General features: G+C 36.9%; 1 protein-coding gene across 1 annotated transcript in view; it reads left to right on the top strand.

Annotated features, from left to right (window-relative positions):
- The window catches only part of LOC123521652 (contactin-6), a 470,227-nt gene that overhangs the window by 60,699 nt on the left and 383,744 nt on the right, over positions 1–25,784 (top strand). Inside the window, exon 2 of the mRNA XM_045289898.1 lies at positions 18,670–18,803. Coding sequence (XP_045145833.1) covers positions 18,749–18,803 — 55 coding nt within the window. The 5' untranslated portion in view covers positions 18,670–18,748. The remainder of the gene's footprint in view (positions 1–18,669; positions 18,804–25,784) is intronic.

The raw sequence follows: 25,784 nt of genomic DNA, 5'->3' as shown, positions 1-25,784 counted from the left end.
TATGTTTCATCATTGCTATGGAAGCAATTAGCCTCACTTTTTCCCTCAGAGTGGTTGGCAAGTTCAAACTCTTAACCTTATACTTAGTAGACTAACTGAGTATACCTCACCAATTATGCCACCAGACTCCTTTTGCATCACCTAAGGACAATAAATATTGGCTAAATAACAAGCTTTTATTACTTTATGCCTTGGCTCAATAATCCCTTTCCCTAACCATGTTTTTGAGGACAATTAAATTCCATGCATTCAAATCTTTAACTCGATTCTATTGTCAGATCAAGACTATAATATTTGCTAAATAAAATAGCTTTATGCTCATGAAAATATATTCATATTACATGTAAGCCTCTGCTTCTATGTGTTGATATATAAATCCATTCTATTTTTCTCTAAGATGAGATGTTATAAATGGAATTCAGCTCAGTGTTAGAGTAATTAATCCTTTTATTCATTAGGATGAGAATACTGCTTATGTTATATCCAGAGAGTCTTTAAATGTAAACAATAATTGCTATTATAGACTACATACATATTTTTAAAAAGCAAAGACACTAAGAACTATTTTTTTCTAACTAAAACCCTTCTTCCCAAGAACATTTTGATGTTCCATTGGCATAAGAAGAACACCCTAGAATTGATCACAAAACCCTAGCTTCTAGCACAAGGCTTACTCTGATATCTCTAATGTTATTAAAAAGATTCTGACACTTTTCAGCATTTGCTATCTTGGTATTCTACATTGAAATAATAGACCTTTAGGGAAGATTGGCTCCTATAATACATAGCCTACAGTATGTGAGCAGGATGTGAGCACAGTATGTGAGGACAGTAAGCAGGATGCAAAGTAAGCAGGGTGTTAATTATCAAGCAGAAGTCACATGAAATCTCATGGTCATGTCTTCTTCCGGGCTCTGCCCTGGGATATGCAGTACACAAAGAGAAACTCTGTTGATGCCAGTGGGAGTTGTGTGTAAGCTTCCCAAGGAACAATTAGTCCTTCAGTGTCTAATTCAAAGACTGCTTAGGGGGTTGTTTTCCTTGAGTTAATGGGAATACAAGTGTTCAATGAAAGGAGATTAGCCCCCAAAGACAGGGAAGCAGATTAAACCTTAATTTTTATTTGAATTGGGAGTGAATAAAGTCTTCACTGCTCACGAAACACAAGTGGAATTAACGCACAAGAATGAAGGGAGAATAACTTCCTTAGGTGGCGAGGAAGACCTGGGGCACGTGGCACACAATCATCTCCGGGAGAGAGCTGAGAAGGAGGTGGACATTCATCACATTCTGAAATGACGGGATTTTTCAGCAAATGCTATATCAATGGAGCTAAAGCTTCCCAGAACCAATAAAAACACACTTTGCCTTTTCTATCCTCCATTACAAGCAATTGCTATTCATCTAGTTATGGCTGTCTTGGAAATATTTACAGAATACTCCAAGTGCCCAGGGGATGAAAAGTTTGAAAGAAAAATGCAGCTGTATATCATTGGCATTCATGAGAAAGCTCACATTAGATATTTGAAAGGCAGATTCCCAGGAGGCAATAGAGAAATCAGGAACAATATTGTGCCCAAAATACTGCTCTGACCAGGACATTGGGGAGTTTACATCAGGTAGAGTGAAGGAAAGCAATTTGGAACGGAAAGATGCATGAGGGTTTTTTTTTTGTATGTATGTATTTAGTATACTTGTAGGTATAGATCCTGTGGAAACACTAGTATGTTCTGGGAATTGACAAGTATATTGGGCTTGAGACTTCTGATATATGCAAGTATGCCTACATTTGCATCCCTCTAAAACCATCTATTCTAATATGATCAGCAACATTTCCAAAGTCACAGCTTTTCTCAATGTGTAACCTAAGAAACGTGGTGTGCCAAAGCAACATTTTACATTTGAAAGGCGGAGTTTATGTACTAGCAGATTCAGATGTAGATACCAAAGTCTGTCCTATGTGTGGAGATACTTCCCTTCTAAAGATTACCGGTCACATTGATAAAAGGGCAGGTTTAAGGGTTATGGAAGAATTGGTAAAGAGTAGGTGGTTAATGCCAATGTTGGTAGGGGACACTTTAGAATAAGAATTCTTTGTTGAGTTATCTTCCCATCCTCTGATAATAGGTACTGCAAAGCTGTCAGATCTTGTTAAACTTGCTGGCTGCTCTTCATCCTATGAGTTTCAAGGTCGATTGTATTCCATCTCAAGGACATTGGATCAGATTCCATCAGGATATTGCTGGGCCACATAGTCTTTCTATAACCAGTTATTTTAGGCATTTCCACATGGCTTTCTACAATGATTGCACATACTGTATTTACAAGCCCACCACCATTGTATAATGTTCCGATTTCTTCACACTCTTTGCACCATTCGTTGTTCTCTGTTTCTGATTTTTTTAACTGGTCTATCACTGCGTGTAGGATGTAATCTTTGTGGGTGCAGACATCACCAGGTCTTTCACCTACAGAACCACTAATGGATTGAATTGTCACATTTTCAGTTAAAATCAGCTGAACAACTGTACCACCAGGAATCCATTTTTTGAAATAGTATTATGTTATTTGTAAATGTTAACCACTTTTGACTATAGAATCTTGACTTTTTTGGTAAGCTCTGTTAAATTGTCTCCTCTCTCTCTCCATTATCAAATTCTTTAACTAGAGATGTTGCTGGAGTTACTCAAATTACACCAGGAGTTATAAGCAGTAGTCTCCTGCAACAATTGTGGCCATTGGACCACTGGTTCAGTATTTTTTTGCTTGTGAGTATGGTCAGAGATGAGCAAAGTGCTTCCTGTGGAACAATAATTCTTGGAACGGTATTGCAGAAGACACTGCACTTTTCCTCTGACTATAGTTTTAACACACTCTCATTATCCCTTTCCACCTTTAATTGTCCTTAATATATGTGCTCAGACCTGGAAACCAATTAGAATCACAATCATAACTATGGTCAGTCTTGTTCCAAGTCACTGAGATTTACATATTGCAGAAGTAAGAATGGAACTCTAGTGACATAGTTTAGTACTTGGCTGTTGTGTTAGTCTGGGTGCGTTAGAGAAACAAATCCACAGAAACTCATATATAAGAGAGAATTTTATATAAAGGATAAGTGCACACCAAGAAAACATCCCAACCCAGTGTTGCCCAAGCCCTTAACTCCAACATTAACCCATATGTCCAACACCAATCCACAAAGTCCTCCTCCATCTAACAAAACACACACTATGATGCTGACTGCAGGAAGAAAGCTGAGTAAGGGAATATATAAACATCTCAGCACTGGCAGGGGTCCCCACAGGCCTGCTCCAGCACCCAGAGCTGCATCGGGGTAGGTTCAGGTGGCTTCTCCTTGGGGATGTTGTGTAGGAAGTGAACCCTGCCAGTTGAAGCAGAGAACTGGCTAAGGGAGCTACACCCTGGTCCAACTCTCAGAAAGCAAGAGAATCTAGAACTAGAAAGATGAGGCTCACTGAGCCATTTTTCTCTCCGCCCTTCAATTAGCCCCATATGTGTTTATCGGGCAGGTTGGCACAATAAACTACATCAACTGTTATCTGAAAGGTTTGTAGTATATAAAACTGGATTTGGTAGCTCTGTGGGAGAAAGACAAGGCTTTCCACTCCCAAAGAGTTAATCTCAGAAACCCACAGGGGCAGTTCTATGCTGGCCTTTCGGGTCATCATGAGTCAGAATTGACTTGATGACAATGAGATTTTCTTTGCTTAATTTTATTCGCATGGACTCCTTATCCTGTGTGGTTAAACAGAGTTGTTTAATCTTTCTGAGCTTTAGGGTTTTTCTGGATATTTAATTTCTTTTTTTTTTTTAAAGGCATTTTATATAAGAACCTTTTGAAGGATAGACTAAAGCCATGATGACATGAATTAAACTGGGTCTTGAAAGAAAGATATGTTGAAGCCCAAATCCTCAGTTCCTGGCCTTGCTTAGAAATAGGTTCAGTTAACATGAGGTAGTCCTGAAGTAGGGAGGTCTTACTCCAGTATGATTATGTTCTTTCCTATAAAATAAGAAATGAGGTCACATGGCAATGGAGCCTGTAGTGGCTACAAGCAAGGGAATATCCAGGACTACCACAAGCTGAAGGAAAGAAAAAAGGGAACTTTTCCACAGATTTTAGTGATAGTATTCCCTACTAACACCCTAATATCAAAATCTTAATCTCCACAACTGAAAAATAATACATTTCTGCTGTTTCGGTCACTCACATTGTGAGGCTTTGTTAAGAAGCCCTGGGAAATCCAACACAGTATCTCTGGATTTCGAAACCAGCAGTGACCCCTTTCAGTACTGTAATGGCGAGCAGCAGAGCTGAAGGAAGGAACATTTTGTCATAATTTTTTAATCCCTGGATTGGGTGAAGTGGATCGTGCAGGTTAAAGGTGGGGCAGCAGGTGATTTTGTTTTTCTCACCGTCAAATGACAAATTTGAAGGAGATGGGAGTAGACAGAGAAGGCTGGGGACTGAGGCTGACACTCCATGTCATACAGACTTGACAAGAACATCCCCTCAAAGAATCAATCTCCCGAGTTCCTAAAATTTATGAATACCAAAGAAGGGTACTTAGGAGTCTGAGTTGAAAGGACATTTCCTGCTCCAAAAGAAGATTTTTGTTTACCTGTTTCACACCCTGCCCCCACAACCCATTAAGTTCTTGTTTTGATTATTTGCAAAGTTCTCATCCATGGATAGCAAAAGCACTTCCCTGCATGATGCAGCAATGCTTTTGAGAGACAACCATGTTTTCTTCCTAAGGAGACTGCTGGTTCTAAAAGGTCAGGATTGCCAATGGGGAGCACATATCTGGGGACAGTTTGATGGAGGCCAGGGCAAGAAGTCCAATTGTCCAGGGGCTGGAGACTGTGAACCTTAACCAAGGGGATCAAGATGGAATGAGAGCACAACCTGCTGTGAGAAATTCCTTCTTTTCCCCCCTTTCTTTCTCTTCATGGATAGCCTTGACAAAGGTGTTTTGGCAGAGGACTCACAGCTGCATAATGTATTCATGAGAATAGTAATATATGGATAGTTTTGAATAATTCTTTCAGATAGAAAAAACAGTACTTTTAAATTTTTATAAAATAATGCCATCATCTGTGCTCAGTGAGAAAAACACTGATTGACATGCATACAGTCTATCCAGCTTTCTCTCCAGTTTAACAGAAGAAAGGGATTTTAGTAATTTAAGCCCACCTGTATATTTTTTGGCCTTTTTAGTTAGGGAACTCTTTTAGCAAATTTGTCCCAGTGTGGTGGCTTATGTGCTTCTTTGATGCTGGAAGCTAGACCACAGTGTTTCAAATACCAGCAAGATCACCTGTGGAAGGTAGCGCTGGAGCTTCCAGACTCAGGCAGTCTGGGGAGAAAAGCCCGAAAACCTAATGTCGAAGACAGTGAATGAAATTCTAGGGAATCATGTAGTGGTTAGATTTTATGTCAACTTGACATTACCTGTGTGGCGGTAGAGATGGAGTCTAACCTGTCAATCAGATGGTAGTGTGGCCTTTTGTATCTATCTCTCACTTGCCCTTATTCTGGGCCTTCCTCATTACTTGGATTCTGTACCTACCTCCCACAGTCGTCAGCTTGGATTCTGCTCCTGCCAAACCTGGGAGCTGTCAGCACCCTGCCTTACATGCACTGACCTTGGCACACACCAGCTTGTGACCTCTTTTGCTCTCTGCTTCACCTTTCTGGGTCATCGGTCGGTAGCTACATAATTCTGAGGAGGCCTCTGTCTAGCATCAGACATATGGACTTGAGTTAGCCTGGGATGGGATGCCTTCTTGATATAAAGGTTTTGTTTGTTTGTTTATTTTATACATATATGAACATCACTGGTAGTTATGTTTCTCTTGACAACACAGCCTAGCACTCATCATAATAGAATATTATCCAGCTTGCTTGCTTTGAGCATGCCATCAGGAGGGATCAATGGCTAGAGGCGTATATCACACCTGGTGAAGGAGAGGATCAATGAGTGTGAATTTACACTTGGTGAGACGGATGGGCACAATATACCACCGTGGCCTCAGATATGCTGATAACTGTAAAGTTAGCACAGGACAGGACAATATAGTGTTCTGTTGTACATAAGTTTGTCAAGAGTATGTATCAATTCTCTATGGCATCTATTTTAGTTATCTATAAATCATCTGTCTGCCTTTCATCTATCTATCTATCTATCTATCTATCTATCTATCTATCTATCTATCTATCTATTATCTACCTATTAACTCCCTACCACATGCATCATTTGGTTGATGTCTACAACAATTAGGGGCAGTTGGTAGAACAGTGGCTGCTGTTAGTTCCAGTGAGTCAGCACAGAGGCATGAGGACCCCATGTACATCACAATGGAATGTTGCCTGCTCCTGCTTCATCTTCATGTTATTTGCATGCACAAATTCATTGTTGGGGGCACTATGTGTTTTGAGTCTTTTCAATGGAGAGATCTCAACATCTAGCATGATATTAGACAATATTCTGGACAGATATCACTGCCCAATAGTAACAATCTTTTTATGTTTTTAAACCTTATATCTAAATATAAACCAAGAGTTTGTCAGATCTTTGAATTTTTAAAGAGAAACAAGATAATTCAGTTTTGTGTGGGCTTACCCAGGTTTGAAGCTGATTTCTCAGTCTTGGCTTTGCACCACCTGTGAATGACCTCTAACCCAGAGGAGTTCTAGCTTCCTGTACTTACATAGAAATAAAAAAAGCTTCAAATTTAGAAAGGCTTTTGGGTTCATCTAGTTTAACCTTCCACTTGATGCAGGGATACTCTATAATAGTCCTAGAAAGGTGTCGTCTAGCTTCTTTTTGTCCGGAGTGTCAAGTCAACTACAGCCTATAGTGATTCCATGTAACAGAAGTCAACTGCCCCCTAGGGTTTCTTGGTTGTAGTTTTTATAGAAGCAGATCATCAGGTCTTTATTTTAACCTATTGCTCAACTATTTGTTCCACTAGAACTATTAATATCTAGCTACTACTTATAGGTATTTAATGATAAGGAACTTGGCATCATATGAGGAATCTGTTTCTCTTTTCATTTTGTGTGCACAAGCTCACTTGTTGCTCTTATGAAGCACATGGGCTCAATATTATTTTTTTCTACTGTAATGATCAGAAAATTAAGGCTTACAAAGGCTTCTTCACTTTTTATAAAGTCACAATGCTATGGAATGTCTGTGTTTCTAAACTGTAAATCCAGACTGACTAAGTCCCAAACCAGTCTACTTCACCACTGGCCCTACTTTTTAAATAGCTCTGGGTGATATTAAGCTGAAATCTGCTGCCCTGAAATGTCCACCATTTGTACCAGATTTACTCTCCTGGGACTCAAATAATAAGTCTAATCCTTCTTCCACAAGACAGTACTTCAAATATTTGAAGATGGCTCTCTTATGTCTGCTAAATCCCCTTTTCTCCAGGCTAAACATAGTTATTTCTTTCCCCTGACCCTCATAAGTCATGATTTCCAGCTACTTCATCTTTCTTGCCCTGCTCCCTAGAAGAGAATTTCAATTTTTCAAAGTTCATCTTAAACCACGATGCTCAGAAGAGAATACCACCCTTATACAACTACACTTAAAATAGAAACTGCACCTCCTTTATTTTTGACACTATACTTTTATTAATGCAATCTAAGTTTCACTGGAATTTTTGCAACTATGTCCAAAGAGAAGCAAATATTAAATGTCGACTGAACCTTCACCCCATGTCATATTTCTTTCTTTCTTTTCTAATTGAATGGATGAAAATCCACTTTTATTCTGAATAAAAATAGGTCAATGTTTTAAACTTAAGTATACAAGTTGCCATTGAATCAGTTACAATTCATGGAGATTTGATGTGTATCAGAGCTGTGGTAGTTACATAATCTGGTGTCTATTTAAGGATTCAGAGTGTAGGGGTGGAGTCTACCCTGTCAATCAGGATACAGCCAGTGAAGCCTCTGTGTTCACATGGCCTTCTTCTGAGGATTCTGGGAACTCCTGTGTTTCCTCCTTGGAGGCGGAGACACTCTCCCAGCTCACTCCCTGCATGTGTTAGTCTGGGTAAACTAGGGAAACAAATCCAAAGAAACTCATGTGTATAAGAGAGTTTTATATAAAAGGTATGTATACAGTAAGAAAGCATACCAGCCTTGTGCTGTTCAAGCCCATAAATCCAGCACTAGCCCATATGTCCGACACCAATCTATAAAAGCCTCCTCAATCTCACAAAACACACGCAATGACACTGACTGTAGGAGGAAAGTCGAATCAGTGAGCGTGTAAGCATCTCAGCACTGGCAGGCATCTCCACATGAGTGCTCCAGCATCCAAAGCTGGATCAGGGTAGGTCCATGTGGCTTTACCTCAGGGAGCTCTTGCAGAAAGTGAGCCTTGACAGTGAAGCAAGGAACTGGCTAAGGCAGCTGCACCCTAGTCCGACCATCAGACAAGAGACCCGAGAACAAGAAAGGTGAGGCTCACGGAGCCATTTATCTCTCCGCCCTTCAGTTAATCCCACACGTGTTTATCGGCTAGGCTGGCACAATAAACTTTAACTATCTCACTGTGGAGATAACTATAATCCCTGTGGAGAAGACACATGGAGAGAGACTGATGAAGCCAGACCTCTGGAGCCAGAGAAGCCACATGGAGAGCCCTAACAGCACTGAGGTGCTTACAATGCCACTGGATCCACAAGAACTCCCACTCACTGGCCTGTGATCTTTTTGCATTCAGCATTATTGCATGTGTTTAGCAAGTCTTCAGAGGACTTTGTAGATTGGTATTGGATATATGGGCTAATGTCAGACTTATGGTCTTGATCTGGACTGGGCTGGGATGTTTTCTCAATACTCAACTGCTTTTGTATATAAAGCTCTTTCTTATACACAGGAGTGTCTATGGATTTGTTTCTCTAGGCAAACACAAGCATAAAACTCTGTTTCATACAATATTTAACAGCAGATTTTTCAAAAATAGATAATCCAGCCTTTCTTCTGACATGCATCTAAATAAATTTAACCATCTAAGTTTTCAGTTAGAAGCTGAACATGTTAACCATTTGCATTATACAGGGCTCCCAGCATAAGTATGTGAGGTAATGTATGTCCTCATTAAGTAAATCTTATTAGATTTAGTTACTGATTTAGTATCAGTACAGTTTGTACTGATATGTTTTGTTTTTATTTTCTTTCCCTAGGAAAACATAACAAAATAAGAAAAAAAGAGTTCTGACTACATTTTCTTAAGCACATAAAGCAACAAACACATTTCCCCCTCTAAACTGCTTTCATAGTGTACCCCAAATGAGTCGACTTATACTTTCAAAACACAACCACACAAAATGCTTTGCACACTACTTTTAGTAATGAGATCTGGGTATAAGTATTCTTATTTGTCTACGTTATTATGCTCTTTCCTTTAAAAAACAATATATGGGAAAGAAACAAAAAGATTTGCTTATATCTGTTGATAGATATATGTGAAATCTCTCTCTCTCTTTATGTGTGTGTGTGTGTGTGTGTCTGTGTATGAAAGAATATATCTAAGAAATCTGTATGAAGGTAAATATTTCCAAAATGGAATATAAGTCATCTACTTGATTTGTTCCAGTTCAGGTATGTGTTTCTAAAATCCACTGTCTAATATCATCAGTATTCCTTCGAGCTGTCATTCCAGAGATTATGAAAATATCCAGTATGCTTGGGTAAGAACTTAGCTACATGAGAAACTTCTATCCTTGCCATCCTTTAGCCCAGAAATTGTCTAACTATAGCTGTGGGTTAAGTCCACCATTTATCTTTTTGCTGATAAATTATTAGAACATAGCCACTCTAATCTATTTATGTACGAGGGAATACCAAAAAGAAAAACAAAAACTGGACAAAAGCTCCACTGAGCATTTCCTCAGTAGGCGTGCATCCAGCAACGTGCTCTGAATTGGTGCACTCAGTAGCATCATCTGGGAAGGTCCTCTTTGGTCAAGTGAATTTTTCTGTAAAAGCAGTTTCACTCAAACTTTGGTTTTTGTGTGTGATGGCTGTATTAGAGAACAGCATGCAGGTGTAAAATTTTGTTTCCTGTGTGAGAAAAATGCCACAGAAACTGTTGTGATGCTGCACACAACTTACAAGGACAGCGCAATAGGAAAAACTCAAGTGTATGAGTGGTTTTCTAATTTCAAAGAAGTGAAATGTCAATTGATGACAAACCTGGTTCTGGAAAGCCATCAACTTCCTAACCAGATGAAAATGTCAACTCTGTAGTGCATTTGGAGCTCGTTCCACCAGGTCAATTGTTAATCAAGCTTTCTATTTAGAGGTTCTGAAAAGATTGCATAACAGTGTGTGACAAAATGTCTTGATTTGTGGTGGATGGGGGACTGGTTTTGCTACCATAACAATGCACCAGTTCATGCAGCCATCTCTGTGCACTAGTTTTTGGCAATAATCAGCTTGCCTCTCTGGCCCACACACCTTACTTTCCTGACTTTGCCCCATGTAACTTCTTTTTGTTTCTGGGACTGGAGGACATGGAATGACAGCGAGTTGATGACGTAGAAAAGGTGAAGGAAAAAATAACCAAGGGAGGTGTTGTCCTCCATCCAAACAGATGAGTCTGAAAAATGTTCCAAGAATGGTATTGCAGATTTTATAAATGTATTAAGTGTAATGGAGAGTAATTTAAAAGTAATAAAGATATTTTATAAAAATTTTAAATAATTTTCTCATATGAATGCCTTAAATGTGATTTATTTCTACTTTGGAGAAGATAAGAATGTTTCTCTGGAAAATATCAAGGTAATAAATAATTAAACAAATAATTAAAAATATATATTGCCACAATATGAGAAATACTGTCTCAGAACTAAGACAAAGAAAATGAAAAAAAAAAAAAACCACCTAAAAAGTAAATATAATGTGTATTAAAGCTGACACTAAGGCTGAATATTTCTAACTTGATTTAATATTCATTTTTAATAGGGATGGTTACATAGATGTATCAATTTACTCTGATTACTGTAATTCTTTATAACTATGATAATTAAAAAAATAATTAATTTTTTTAATATGTAGTTTTGAAAAAAAATTCTGGGTTTTATTTGGGTGTCCTCTCATATAATTGGTGGCTGATTATATGCAACCACAGGACAGTTGGGATAAAAACTAATAACCTACAAAACAGAAAACAGTTACTTTCTCTGGTCCTTTACAGAACTTTTCCCAGTCTCTGCTGTAACAGTTCTTCAGTTATCCACACTCTATTATTCAGTTCACTACTGAGAATTGAAAGTAGCCTAATTTCCCTTTCCTCTGTCACACAACCCTGAAGCAAAATATATAAATTAAAAAGATACTTGTCCAAGAAATAATTACTTATTTTTCAAAACCAACATCAAGAACTGCATCAAGCCATTATCCCGCTGTGCCATTCATCCAAAACTCTTATGCTATAAACTCTGCCAGATCACAGCAAGTTCTTCTACTTGCAAAAATGACCTTAAAACCGTCCAATCCAGTCCCTGAAATCCTATAAACATCACTACATGACAGAACTAGAAATATATCAAGTTTGTGACAGAACTAGAAATATATGAAGTTTGTCTTTCTCCATGTTGTTCTCAGGTGCAGCTGAGTCATAGCAATGCCGTGTTCAACGATTGAAACACCACTTGGTCCTCTAACATCCTCATAATTGTTCTTATGTTTGAGCCCACTGTTGGTGACGCTGCCAATTTATCATGTCAAGGGTCTTCCTTTATTCCACAACCTCTCTACTTTACCAAGCATGCTATCCTTTCCCAAGAACTGGCCTCTCCTTATAATAAGTCCAAAGTACATCAGATGATGTCTCACCATCCTTGCTTCTAAGGAGCATTGTGTTTGTACTTCTAAGAAAAAGTTTTTGTTCTTTTAGCAGCCCCTGGTACTTTCAATATTCTTCACCAGCAATATAATTCAAATGCTTCAATTCTCCTCCATATTTAGTCTCCAACTTTCACATGCATATGAGACAATTAAAAATATCATGACTTGGGTCAAGGGTACCTTAGGCCTCAAAGTTGCATCCTGTTATTCAACATTTTAAAGAGTCTATTGCAGAAAATTTACTCAACATTATGAGTAATTTGATCTCTTTATTGCTGCTTATAATCTGCTGCAAACAATGAGTGACCGTTTATTGCGGATCCATGCAAGACAAATACTAGGCGATTTCAAAATTTTCTCCATTTATCATGATGTTACCTGTTGGTCCAATTGTATTACTTTATTTCCTTTACATTGAATTTTAATTCATATTGAAATCTGAAGTTCTTGATTTCATCAGTAAGTGTTTCAAGCCCTCTTCACTATCAGCAAGCGAGGGTTTGCCATCTGCATATTACAGGGTGTGAAGAGGCCTTCCTCCCATTCTGATGGCCCATTCTTGTTTATATAATCCAGCCTCTCTGATTATTTTCTCAGGGCACATTTTGAATAAGTATGATCAGAAGTTACAAGCCTGACATACATGTTTCTTGATTTCAGACCATGCAGTATGTCCATATTCTATTTGCACAACTGCTGCTTGATCCTCGTTACAGTTTCCTCATGATCACACTGAAGTGTTCTGGACTTCTCATTCTTCTCAAGTTTATCCAGAGCTTGTTATTGTCCACACATTGAATGCCTTTGAATGGTCAATAAAGCACAAGTAAACATCTTTCTGGTATTCTCTGCTTTCAGCCAAGATCCATCTTAAACGAGCAATTATATTCCCGAATATAGGCTGAACCCTGTCAATTTACTGCTGCAACCATAGATGGATGATATTAAGCAAATCTTTATTTGCATGTGATATTGATATAAATGATGTTTTTTCCCTGTAATTCGTGCATTCTGTTGTTCACCTTTCTTGGGAATATATGCAAATGTTGATCTCTTCTATACCGCAGTGCATTTACTGAACATATACATGACTAACTAGAATTCCTGGTAACTTTATAGGAGTCAAGAGTTGGCATTGCAAATCCTTCAAATAAAGTGCTATTTATCAGGCATTCTCCTATTCTGATCATGTTAATTCCATCAGAATTTCGATGTGATATAATCACCTACAGTTTAGAGATGGGAAAATGAGAGCATAGAGGCTGGCGCTAAACTTCACCAGCTTACACAGTTCAAGGGTCTAGAGGATCCTGAAGAAAGGAAGAGCCTAGGTCAGGGATCTGTCTTCAAGTCTTCGTTCTCCTTTGAAGTCACAGAGTGATTCGGAGCAAAAAGTGATGTGTATGATTTTTGGGTCCCCAGTCTCCTCAGCTGTGAAAGCAAATAACTGACCTATATTATCTACAAAGTTTCTCCTAATTCTGAGACACATTGAAAGTATGTTTTTTCAGCAGTCAGAAAGCTGATTTCTTGCCATTGGTCTCTTTCAGCAAGACTTCGTTGCCTCAAGCAAAGGACATGTGAAAGACAGTATTGATGACTGACTTATGTTTTTACAGCTTGGTTTCTTTGATGAAAAAATAAATGTAGACATGATTCTGATTCTTTCCATAGCAAATATATTTGCATTTATTTCATGCTGTTAACAACTTAACATGTAATCATGCCTACTCTAAGAAAAGGAGTAATATTTTTTCTATGACCACATTAAACTCGCTGTATTATATCATTCTACGAATCTATCATGTACAATGACTGCCTGTTTTGAGAGCTGGCATAACAATTATCATAAGTGATAACATTATATTCTGAAAACAAAGAATTTGATGGCACAATTTATCTTGCTACTTTGCCTGACTTAATGGCAGTTGGGGTTACTTGCTCTATACCAGATTTTTTCAGATCATAAATATTTCAAAACTTAATTTATCATTGACTTAGTGTCAGTAAATAACTTCTTGAATGCTGAGGTTAGAAATATGTTGTAAAAATTATTAAGCATCTCCTTTTCCATCTGGCCATGCATTTTTATCACAAGAAAAGAGAGCAGTGTGACTAGCTGAAGAAAATGGATTTGGATTTTTAAAAATTTATCAGATGCAGTTAATTAACTGGTGAACTAAAGACAAGAGGACAATTAGTGCTGAGCACATTTGCTCTGGTGGAGAACTTGCCAGCAGAAGATCTCTGCTAGGAAATTCTTTAGTGCCAAAGTGAAGTTGTTGTAAGTAAGGGAAGAATACAGCCGATTAGGAGTCAAGTTACTGCAACAATGATCCCTGTCCTGCTAAGTCAACAGAAGTAGAACAAGATTCGAGAGAGGAGTTGGCCACTGTGAGAATTTTCATGGACAGTATATATTAATGAGAATGAATTTTTCTCACCCAAGTGGTTGTCATATGGATAGATGAACAGAAAAGAGAACATTAGGTTAAAAGAGTTGCACAACTGTTTTTGTTTTGTTTTATTGCTGCGATGTCACATGATAAGTCTTCTTAGCCTTTTTCTGTAGTGCTTAAAGGAGGTTGGTAAATACCACTTGAAATTCTCCATGAATTCCCTTCAAAGGTTTATTACAGAAATATATATACACCTTGCATTTGTAAGAAAAGAACTCACTGTAATTCTTAATGTAGGAAGAACTTGGAAAACTCTTTTGTAAAAGATAAGCCGTGTATGCTATTAGTGAGTCATGTAAAAGTTGCTGTCTCAATGTCTAAAATGTAGCTCAGCAAATTGCAGCTCTGCTATTTTAATTTTTACAAATAAAGTTGTAAAATAAAGGTGATTATTTTAAGGAGACTTCTATCTCTATAAAATACCTTAGCTTTTTGTGCCACTTCACCATCACAGGTCACCCACAGTCAAAAGTTAGTTCAAAATATGGGGCCCTCTTTTGGTTGTTCTAAATGGTATTCTAAATTCTGACAACCAGTTGTGTTTAAACATTTAGAGTGCCTAGATATGGAATAAAACGATAATTTCCAGAAACTCTAAACTTGGAAATGACCAGGTAATAAATATTTTTAATCTAGTATATCATGTGAACTCTGGTGCATCTCCTCAAATCTGCCTCTTTTCCCCCCTTTGTCATGAACATAACCATAGACAGTGGATAAAATAATCAAGCATGCTATTTAATGATATTTAATGGTCAGATATTCTTCATATTTTGCAATTACAGGTATGTTTGCTGGCCATACATATTCTTTTGTTGAAGTGTCTGGAAATTTTATTTCCATAGGCAGCAAATCCATAACAGATATATTTTGTTTGATGTTATTGTTTCCAAATCAGCAACCCCTGTGTACTAAGGAATGCAACACTGTCTGACTCTGTCCAGCCTTGCACGTGTTATATTTGAGCTTGTTGTTGAATTCACTCTTTCAACCCACCTCACAGGATAATTTTTTCTTTTGTACTTCCTCTATTTTACCAAGCATGATATCCTTTTCCAGGAACTGGCTTCTTGATAAGATATAAAAAGTATATGAGGCAAAGTCTCACCATGCTTGCTTCTAAGGAGAATTTTCACTGCGCTTCAGCCATGACAGAATTGTTTGTTCTGGCAGTCTACGGTACTTGCAATATTCATCATTAACATCAACATTCAGATGCATCGATTGTTCTTTGGTCTCCTTATTCATTGTCCAGCTTTCCCACGAAAGTGGGGTGATTGAAACTGTCCTACCGTAGCTCAGTCAAGCCGTAAGCTCAGTCACTTTAGGTCTCAAAGTGACATCATTGGTCTTATACTTTCAAAAGGTCTTTAGCAGCAGATTTACCCAATGAAATATACCATTTGATTTATTGACTGCTGCTTCCCTGAGCCTTGATGGTGGTTCCAAATAAAGTTAAATCCTTGAAAATGCCAATTTTTTCTTCCTTTAATGTGATGTCTGACAAGTCTTAGTGTCATCATGGTAACAAATTGTTTGCTAACAGCAAACTCAGCTCTTCGGTGGGAGAAATACAAGGTTTTCTACTCCCAGAAGGAGTCTCAGAAAGACACAGGGCTGCTCTACTCTGTAAGTGATTCCTAAGTGACGTTTAGGGTCACTATGAGTTGGAATCGGCTCAATGCATTGAGTTGGAATTCATACTGAAGGCTGCAGCCTCTATTTCATCACAAGTGATTCAAGTTTTTCTCACTCTAAGCATATTCTGCATATTTAGTATATTCTGGAGCAAATAGCAAAATAGTGCTTGAAGATCTCGTAGTTTATAAACAAAGCATTGGTCAAGCATTTTGGAGCTTTTATTTATTTTTTTTTAAGCAGCTGATATCCTTTTTAGGTTAGGTTTTTATACTAGTCTTTATTTATTATTCTGTTTTGCTTCAAACTATATTCAGAATCCTGGAAAACCAGAAATAATCTCTGTGGCTATTTTGTGCATCACTGACCAGCAGCAGATTTTACCTACTGAATATTTCTTTTATTTTCTCTGAGTAAGGAACCCGACTTTTCTTATCTGGATTATTCTCATTGAGCCAAATATGCTCCTTCCTCGGGCAATTTAAACTTTTACAAATGGCACTTTTTATAAATGGCAACTGATGCATAATATTAGCTATTTAGGCTATCTTTATAGAGCAATGCCAAATAAAATGTGTCATCTGTATTTTGCCCTCATTACAATACATTGATAAGCAATCAAGATGGTAAAGGGCAACGTTTGCCATGAAATTATATAGTAGACTGAATCAAACTGTCTTAGAATATTAGAGCTGGGAAAATTTAGAGGTGATTTCTAGGTTAAAAACCTTTAATTTTCATAGGAGGAAACTGACTATCAATGTGGTATTACACAGCGAGCTTGAGAAAGGAAAAAGAGTATAAGCAAAATCTCTAAATTTTCATTTTAAGCTTTTCTCCATATTATATTGTTCAACTATCAAAGTCAAGGGAAAGTATGTTTGTTTAATAACTATTTATTCTGCATTAGATGATTAACTAAGTATTATTAGGAAGTATCGCACAGGGTAAGATTTGAAAACTCTGGCAATATAGAGGGCTCTTTGATATGTAAATCTAGGAGTATGTAACAAATCAATTTTCTGTGGTGTCCTTATGAACAACCGCAGACAAATTAAAGATGCAAAATGAGTGTATTATTTGAATTATTTGGATTTCAAAAGGCAAAAATAGAGCACAAATTGAATTAAACAAAAAGTCGGATTCTAGCCTCTTACGTCTGGTGAGTCCAGGACGTTAGGCATGGTTATATAAATCCTCACCCACTGTTGTCAACTCCATTTCAACTCCTAACAACTCTACAGGACAAGATAGATGTCTTTCATATGGTTTCTGAAACTGTAAATATTGTGGAAGCAGGCAGTCTCATCTTTTTCCCATGGGTGGCTGTTGAATTTGAAACAATGACCTTGAGTTTAGCAACTCAATACATAACCCATTATATTTAGGGATCAATAGGCTTAAATGTTAGCAACTCAAAGACAAGATTTTCCTCTTGTCCTAATAATATCTGAATTGGTACTAAGATTGACTGTCATTGATTTCACTTTGGTCATATACCTACAATTTAGTTTACCCAAGAAAGTGGAATGTACACTTACCTTCTACTTAGAAGGAGGAGCATGTGGACATGGCCACACCCATCACATGGGTGGGGGCAGTTGGATCTGGTGCTCCTCATTGGTTATTTCCAGAAAGGGAGGAATTGCTGGGCGGGCAAAACTGATAAGTACTCATTAATCAAGGTGACCATATAATTTAGCTACTGATGGGGAAATTTGTGGGTGGGGAAGAAGGTGTTATTAATCATTCTTTGAGGACAATGTCCTTTCACAATTCTATGCTAATCTTATACCATATTTCCTTCCCATGGATACCACAGATCCCAAGCCTGTTTGGATATTGAAAGGGGTAATGTGGCAATGAAAGGACTAGAGAAAGAGAAAGGGCCTCCTTAATATGTTGCAAAGAGCATAAATATTTGAATCTTTTTCTCTTTCTCTGATCCTGTTTCATTGTCAAAACTAATACTTGATCCTAATTTTATTTATCATTGGACAGCTTAAATGTCAAAATAAATTAGATAAAGTTATAATGTAACCCTTAAGGAAAAGTACACTCATATCTGAAAGATATCGCTGCTCAAAACTCATTTGTTTTTGCAGAAATTTTGCAGCACAATATTAATTTTGGTTCTAGTAACATTAGGAATGATAATGATTCACAATGAGTACATTCTCAATAATATTGACAAATGCAACGCTTAGGAAGTCTAGTAAATGTATCAGGTCCCTATGAATATATATATATATCAGAAAGATAAAGATACCCTAATGATGAAATGTGAAAAATTAAAATAAATAATAGAACTGTGGAAGTTAGGTAAATCATTTTTTAGTTTTCTTAAAAAATTTCAAAACCACTGAACTTATATTTATAATTAAGGAGAGTTTTAATCCACATGAAATACATTTCATTGAATTGAATACTAAGCCAATAACTATAACAGAAATGTGTATATGACATATATAGCCGAGGCATTGGATTCATCTACAATTAGAACTGAAATTGTGAAACCATGGCAAAACGCACACATATCTTAGACATGAAGACTGTGTTATTTGGGGTAGGGATATTTTAGTCTTAAATTGAATTAATATCTAAGAATTCATATAGGTACTAAATATTCATGTTTGTATGTTTGTCATTTCATAACAGTTTTCTTTCTTTTAGACATTTGAGAAACTGCCTGGAAGGTAGACACATTTCCTGCTGGTTGTATGGGAGGAATCTTTGACCTTGGAAAGTGGAGATGAGGTTTCTACGGAAACTTGTAATGCTGCTGCCACTTATAAGCACTTGTGCAGGTAAAGTGTTTTATTATTACCAGGTTTGATTGATAAATATATAGGCATCATATTTCTTTCTAGAAATGAAACGATTTTCAAAATACACAAAACTTATGCTATTTGAAAGACTAAATGATAAACAAAGTTTGCAGAGTACCTTGTATGACTAATATAAGCATACCGAACTGCTCTACGGATGATTTTGACTCATAAAGACCCGACAGAAGAGAGTAGAATGGTTCCACAGGGTCCTGAAGGTATAAACGTTTACTGAAACAGACTGCCATACTGTTCTTCCAAGGAGCAGTTTGTGGGTTTCAACCGAATGCTTTAACCAGCGGGCACTAAAATTAAGTTTAGAAATATTTGTTTTCATTACAGTGCTATAAGGGAGTATATTATTTTATTCAACACAAATATATTATTTTTGAGGATTAGTTAGCTCTTGCTATTTAATAAGATATCCCAAATCAGAATGAATTAAAATAGCAAAAAGCAGTGTACTAATTTCACAAGTCCCTGGGGTGGCAATTTAGGATGGATTCAATTGAAAATTTAGCTTTGCTTGAGAATGTTGCATTTATGGTCAGCTATTGGGGGGTATGAGTGTTGACTAGTCTAGGACATTCTCAGCCAAAGCAATAGGGCTTCCTCAACTCTGGCCCAAATAGTTCCTTGTCAGCTGTGTGTCTGGGAGCTTTGACATGGTAGCTGCCCTAAATTCAAGACAAATCAAAAACATATATATCCTCTTGATGGCTGGTGCTTAGAGTAGACACATGTCATTTCTACTGAGTTTTTTTGCCCCTTGTCCAATGGCTTCCACATTCAGGGGTGAAATGCATAAAAGTTTAGTATCAACTTGACTGGACCAGAATTCTTAGTGGTTTGCCAGTTACTACTCAGTAATCTCATCATGAGCTCTCTCTGAATGATCTCCTTCTGATGGAAGTAGATGCTATGGGAAAATCTACTTTCCTTTTTGCAGGATCTGGATCTTAAGACCTTGAGTTTTTTCAACATGAACCAATGGGCTAGCTATCATACCTGCTGCCCTTGCATTCATTCACCTTTGTAGCCAGAAGCCTTTCAGCTGATTTTAGCCAAGTCAAGTACCTCCTCCAATCTAACATCTAACTCGTGGACTTCAGCTTGTATCCTACAATTCTTTGAGCCATTTCTTTAATTCAAATCTCTTTTTATAGATGTACATTTACACATTCCACTGGTTTTACTTCTCTAGAGAACCCAGCCTAAAGCAAAAAAGTATGGAAATCTACTCTGCCTCTTGATGCAAAATGCTGAAAATTTTCACTAGAAAAGAACATGGAAACAGTAAGATAAATCAATGTGGCCACTTTTGTGAATTATTCATCAAAGTCTGTTAAACTCATAATGTTATATTCTTTAAATTTTTTATTGTGAATTGAGTAAATGTGTACAGAGCAAATTAGCTTTCCATTCAGCATACATTTGGTTTCATGCTATTGAGTGAAGTCCCTGAAATGAATCATCATTCATCATGCTTCTTCTTTGTACTTTCTGTTTCTGATCCTCCTGAAGTTTTTCCATGAGTAAATTTCATTCTGTAGATCTCAAATTGTTTATTCTTTTAAGGAATGCATACCACAGTAGTGTTATTTTTCCTCTTATAGATGTACCATTCTTTGGCTAAAAATTGAGCCATGGTATTTGAAATCAACTCCAAGACCTGAAGCGTGCCTACTGGTGGTAATTATGGGGATTTCATGATGTAATCATTGAGTATTATTTCATAATTTTAAGTCTTATTTGACACTTTCCCTTCCCTCTGTCCAGGAGGATCTTCTAATGTCATCACTTTCAGAGCAGTTGGTGGTAGTAGTCACACACCACAAATTCCTTCTGGTCTCAGCCTGATGTACCCGTGTGCTATTAGTCCAGTGAAATACTGTGTCTTCAGTTTTCACCGCTCTTACTTCTTTTAGACAAGGAGTGATCAATAATTTCACCTTAGATGGCTGCTCATGAACTTTTAAGACCCCAGTTGCTGCTATTCATCAAAACAGAGTATAGAACACTGTCTTTGTCATTGTCTGTCTTATGCCAATTGACCTTGATTCCCCCCAAAGGCTATAGTCCAGAGCCTCCAGGACCAGTGACTAGTTCCCTCAAGATGTTTGGTTATGACTAAGAAGCTTGCATGACTTTGATTCCTGTATGCTCCATTATATTAATGGATATATTTTCAGCAAAATTAAATGCCCACACACCAATATCTTTGTCAGACATATACATATTTGTGGGTATGTTCCCACTCTACTTTCAACAAAAGTTAAGCCTGAGTATCTATCCACATATATGATAATTAGTCACTGTTCTTGCAGGATTATGTATATATTAGTATTTAGCTTTATTGCTTCTAACTCTTATTCTCCACCAAGCACTCTTAACTTAAAAACTTTACTACATAAAAAAACCCAAAAAAACTTGACTACCTAATGTGTTACAGAGCCTGAGATCATGTGATTATCAGAGTAGCCCTCCTCCCACCACATTGCACTACAATCCACCCAATGTGTCACCATCAGTATTATTAAATTTCTGTGAATTCATATCAATGCAGAAATGTATTAGGAGAAAAACAGGAACAAACATAATAACTTACAACCCTGGGACACAGTAATTGTAAAAGATATGTATTTAATAGTAATCTTAAGAGATGGAAAGTAATGCTAATCCTAAAGGCTACGAGATTGCTAAGATATTCAGAAAACCAATAAGAAGAAGCCGAAAACTAAGTGAAGACATTGTTGCTGCTTGAGGATCCAGCAGCTAAAAGTGCTGCAGTCATATTTACTCAATATTGTTTTGATTTATGGCACTTCTAACTTCTCTAACAAAGATTCAAGGTTAAATATTAAGAATTTTTAGTGACAGATTAAGAAAAAAAGAGAGAAGAGTCATCAAATTACTTAAAATTATACATGTGTGCATAAGAATTCTCTTCCTACCCTCAAGTTTCTATTTCCTATCAAAATTCAACATTATTTTAGCCTTTAAATATGTATATTGAATCATCAAACGGCCTCTTCAAAGAGCTTTTGTGTTAAATTAAAATAAATTATCCTTCTGAGAGCACAGATCAAATCTTAGCAATCCTCTTCTATTAACATTTATGTATCCAAATTTTATGTGATTCAACATGGCCTGTTCCTTTGTTCTTCAGGGAAAGTAATCATATATCCTTGGTGTAGAGTTTCATTGTGAAAGAATGGATTGACTCTACATATTTAAAGCAATAGCTATTCAAATAAGATATTTTGAGCTAAACATTGCCCCCAAGGCAGCATCTAGCTTATGAGATCCTCAAGAGAGAATGTCTTTAAATTTGTCTCACTCCATGGTGTGTTTCCCAACTTGCAGATACTATACACGTCTAGAGAATTAAACTGCTTCATGATAGAATGCTATCTTAATGCATAAGAACAATATAATCTTTATTTTCTCTTAAACTTACTTTTTATTCATTTCAAACAACCAAGTAATCTTTTGAATTCTCAACCCTTTCAAAAGGCTGATGTCCTAAATCTCCTCAAATTCTGGAACATTTTGGCACCACCATATTCTCTTTTAAGGTTTTCTGGTTTGTTTTTTAAACTTCTAGTGCCTTTACTCAGATATTAGCCTCCTGAGACTTTTCTGTAAAACATATTCGTCCAGAGAATTAATTTTTGTTGCTGATTTTTTTTTAAGAAAGATTTTATTGAGGCAAGGGAAGAACTCCCGGGAGGGAAGGGAGAGCAGAGAAAGGGATGGGGCGTGAGCCCCAGGGCGGTTCAGAGACCCAAGGAGTTAGATCAGGGGACTCACCACTGAAATATTTTTTAAATCAAATATTCATATCAAATATATTCTATTAAGGGCCCCGAGTGAAGCAAAAGGGTACACTCCACAACTACCTGAAAGTGTAGTGATTCTAATCCATGTAGCCATGCCACAGACCTAGGTTACGTGAACTCCTTCCAGAAGATCAGAGCTATTGAAAACTTCATGCACATAAATCCATTCTGAAGCATGTAGGGCCACCATACTCTGAAACATCAGGGGTCATCTTGAGTTACAATCCACACAATGGTAGCACTTTTTTTCCCTTACAGTTCTTTTTTAGTTTTTTTAAAATATTAGCAGAAAACCAGCTTCATTAAGAAATACAATTACTCCGTATCTATCTTTATTGTCTCATTAGTACATTTGGTATACCAGATGTAATTAAACTGAAGATGTTGAGATAAAGAGCTTATCCTGAATTATTCATATAGGTCTTGAAAGCTAATGCATGCTTTCATAAGAGAGAAACAAAAGAAGATTTGAAACATGAAACAAAAGAAGGTGGAGCACAGAGGAATCGGACGATCCTCTCCCTACTGGGCCTCGTATGGCTAGAATGTGAGAAATGCTGCTCTAGAATTCAGGAAAGGCAAGGACACAATATCTCTGCCAGGTCAGAGAAAGCAAACATTTTGATTTAACGAAGTGAAATCCAAGGATTTTTGACCTCCTAAACAGAGGAAATAAATGTGTGTTCTTTCAAGCTACCACATTTGTGTTAAACTGTCACAGATACAAAGGAAACTAATAAAATTTGCTACTTCATAACTTACTTTAAATTCTAAGAGGGTAGGAACTATGTCTTCGTGACACTGGACAAATCCTCTGTAAATGTTTATTAAATAAATGATATTTATTATTTCTATTTCTTTTTATATTATTAAAAGTGGAATAAATTCAGTCTTGTGATTTTTCTCTAGGGAACAAATATTCCTGAAGTCTCTTCTATTATACTTGTGTGTGATGATGTTACAGTCATAGGACCTCAGAAAGGCAATTCAAGTAACACTCAAAAGCTCTAAATTGGGACCTATTCATCCCCACCCCCAGCCAGTCCTGGGCTTTGGAGCTCAGCTCAAGTGGAGTCCCTCTGGGACATGGGGGTATAGTGAACGGTGTGACCCTTTGCTGGTCATGCCTACACAGTAGGGTATGCTGGGCCCCTCTAGGGTTTCCTGTTAGGGCTCCAATAAATGTCTTCCCTTTTGCTTAAGAAAAAAAAAAAAAAGGAGGACATATTTTAGGATAAATTGCATGAGGGCAGGGATTTCAGTTTTCTTCATTTAGTCTATTTTTCCATCACCTAGAAGGGAACCCTTGTAATATAGTAGTTATTCATTGGGCTGTTAACTGAAAGGTCAACATTTCAAAACCACCATTCAATCCACACGAGAAAGACCAGGCTTTCTACTCCTGTAAGATGTTACAGTTTCAGAAACCCACAAGTACAGATCTAGCCTGTCTTTAAGGGTCATTACAAGACAACACTGACTTGATAGCAGAGAGTTTGGTCTGATTTTTGGTAGAAGATGCTGTTGTCGATGGTGTGTTAGGTGCCTTCAAGACAGTTCTAATTCAGAGGGAGCCTAACAGCAGAAGGAAACATTACCAGGTCCTGTGCTATTCTGAAAAATAATGCTTATGTTGGAACTCATCACTTCAGTCACTGTATCAGTTCATCTTGTTGAGGTCTTCCTCTTTTTCTCTGCCACACGACTTTACCAAGTGTGTTCTTCTTCAGGGACTGGTCTCTCCTGACAACATGCCCCAACTATGTAAGACAATGTCTCACCATCCTTGACTTTCAGGAGTATACTTCTGGACTTTCTGGGTATAGTTCTCCAAAGACAGACTTAACCCTATAATGCCGGAATTTTTTATTTCAGGAAAAAAAAATTTTTGTTTTTATTTTCACTTTCATAGTTATCAATATATATAACAACCAAATATATTTTAAAAATATAAAATTTGCAATGTTTTTTAAATATAACCAAATTGTCACATTCGTCCATGGACTTATAATACAAGAATAAAAAAATGCACCTTCATGTCTATATTATTTTTCATCTTATTTTATTTTAAATAAAAAACAAACTGAAAACTTATTTTATTTATAAAATGTAATACAAAAATTATTTGTTCATAATTTTAGTTAGTGTGAAATTGAACAAAACAATTTTTTTCTTTTGTGATACAAAGATGAACTTTGCATTTGCTGTAGAAAAGTACTGGTGCCCTCTTGCAATTTACATTTTTGCGTCGTCCTCTGTTTGTGACCTCAGGGTAATGGTGAAGACCATCCAAACGGGCATCTCTTCCAGGGATACTATGGCGGCAGGACCTCTTATCTTTCTGTTAGCAAATTCAACATCAGTAAAGCTAGTAGAAGGTCTGCCTCTTTATGCTGGTCTATTACTTTTTCCTTCAAGAAGAAGGACTTCGGCGATGCGCATTTTGAACTCTTGCAGACTGGATTTTTTTCTTTTTGGTAACTGAAGGCTCTCAGTCTCTACGATAAGGTTCACAACAGTCTCTATGACAAGAGTTCAAATAGTCACATCTATAAAATGAAAAAAAATAATTTGTGATAATATTTTTTCCATCTGATGTGAATTCTGTACAGTGCAATTAGCAAGTCTATCAAATCAAGCAGTGTACCCCAAAATTGCTCAAGTTCCTGGCTACTCAGTGCAAGAGGTTTATTGGGATTTTGCTGGAATACATAAAGATTTGACTGGTCGACAATATGAGTAACGATATCCTTTGAGAAAAAATGTCTAAAATATTCAACAGGACGTTTTACTATCCCAGAAGAATCTATTTATCCTAACCATTCAGGCATAGGTCTAGCTGTACTGTCTCCAGAAATGTGCCATTAAAGAGGAATTCTTCGATTTCTTGATGTAGATGGCTTTGAACTTGTAGCTATTGGAATTGATTCTTCAACTTCACAGCTGAAGTTTCTAACTCATCTTCACTAGTATTATCATTACTAGATACGAGGTCTTCTAATTCATCCAAATCAGAATAATTGGGGATACATTCACTTCCTATCATGGGAAAAACAAATATTGTGATCAAAAGAGTTTGAATAGCAATATAATTAAAATTCATATTGTAAAATAATTT

Source organism: Echinops telfairi, unplaced genomic scaffold, assembly GCF_000313985.2.
Source record: "Echinops telfairi isolate 266 unplaced genomic scaffold, ASM31398v2 ScPeMD7_31;HRSCAF=116, whole genome shotgun sequence".
NCBI classification, from domain to species: domain Eukaryota; kingdom Metazoa; phylum Chordata; class Mammalia; order Afrosoricida; family Tenrecidae; genus Echinops; species Echinops telfairi.
This window is presented reverse-complemented; position numbering and strand designations above follow the sequence as displayed.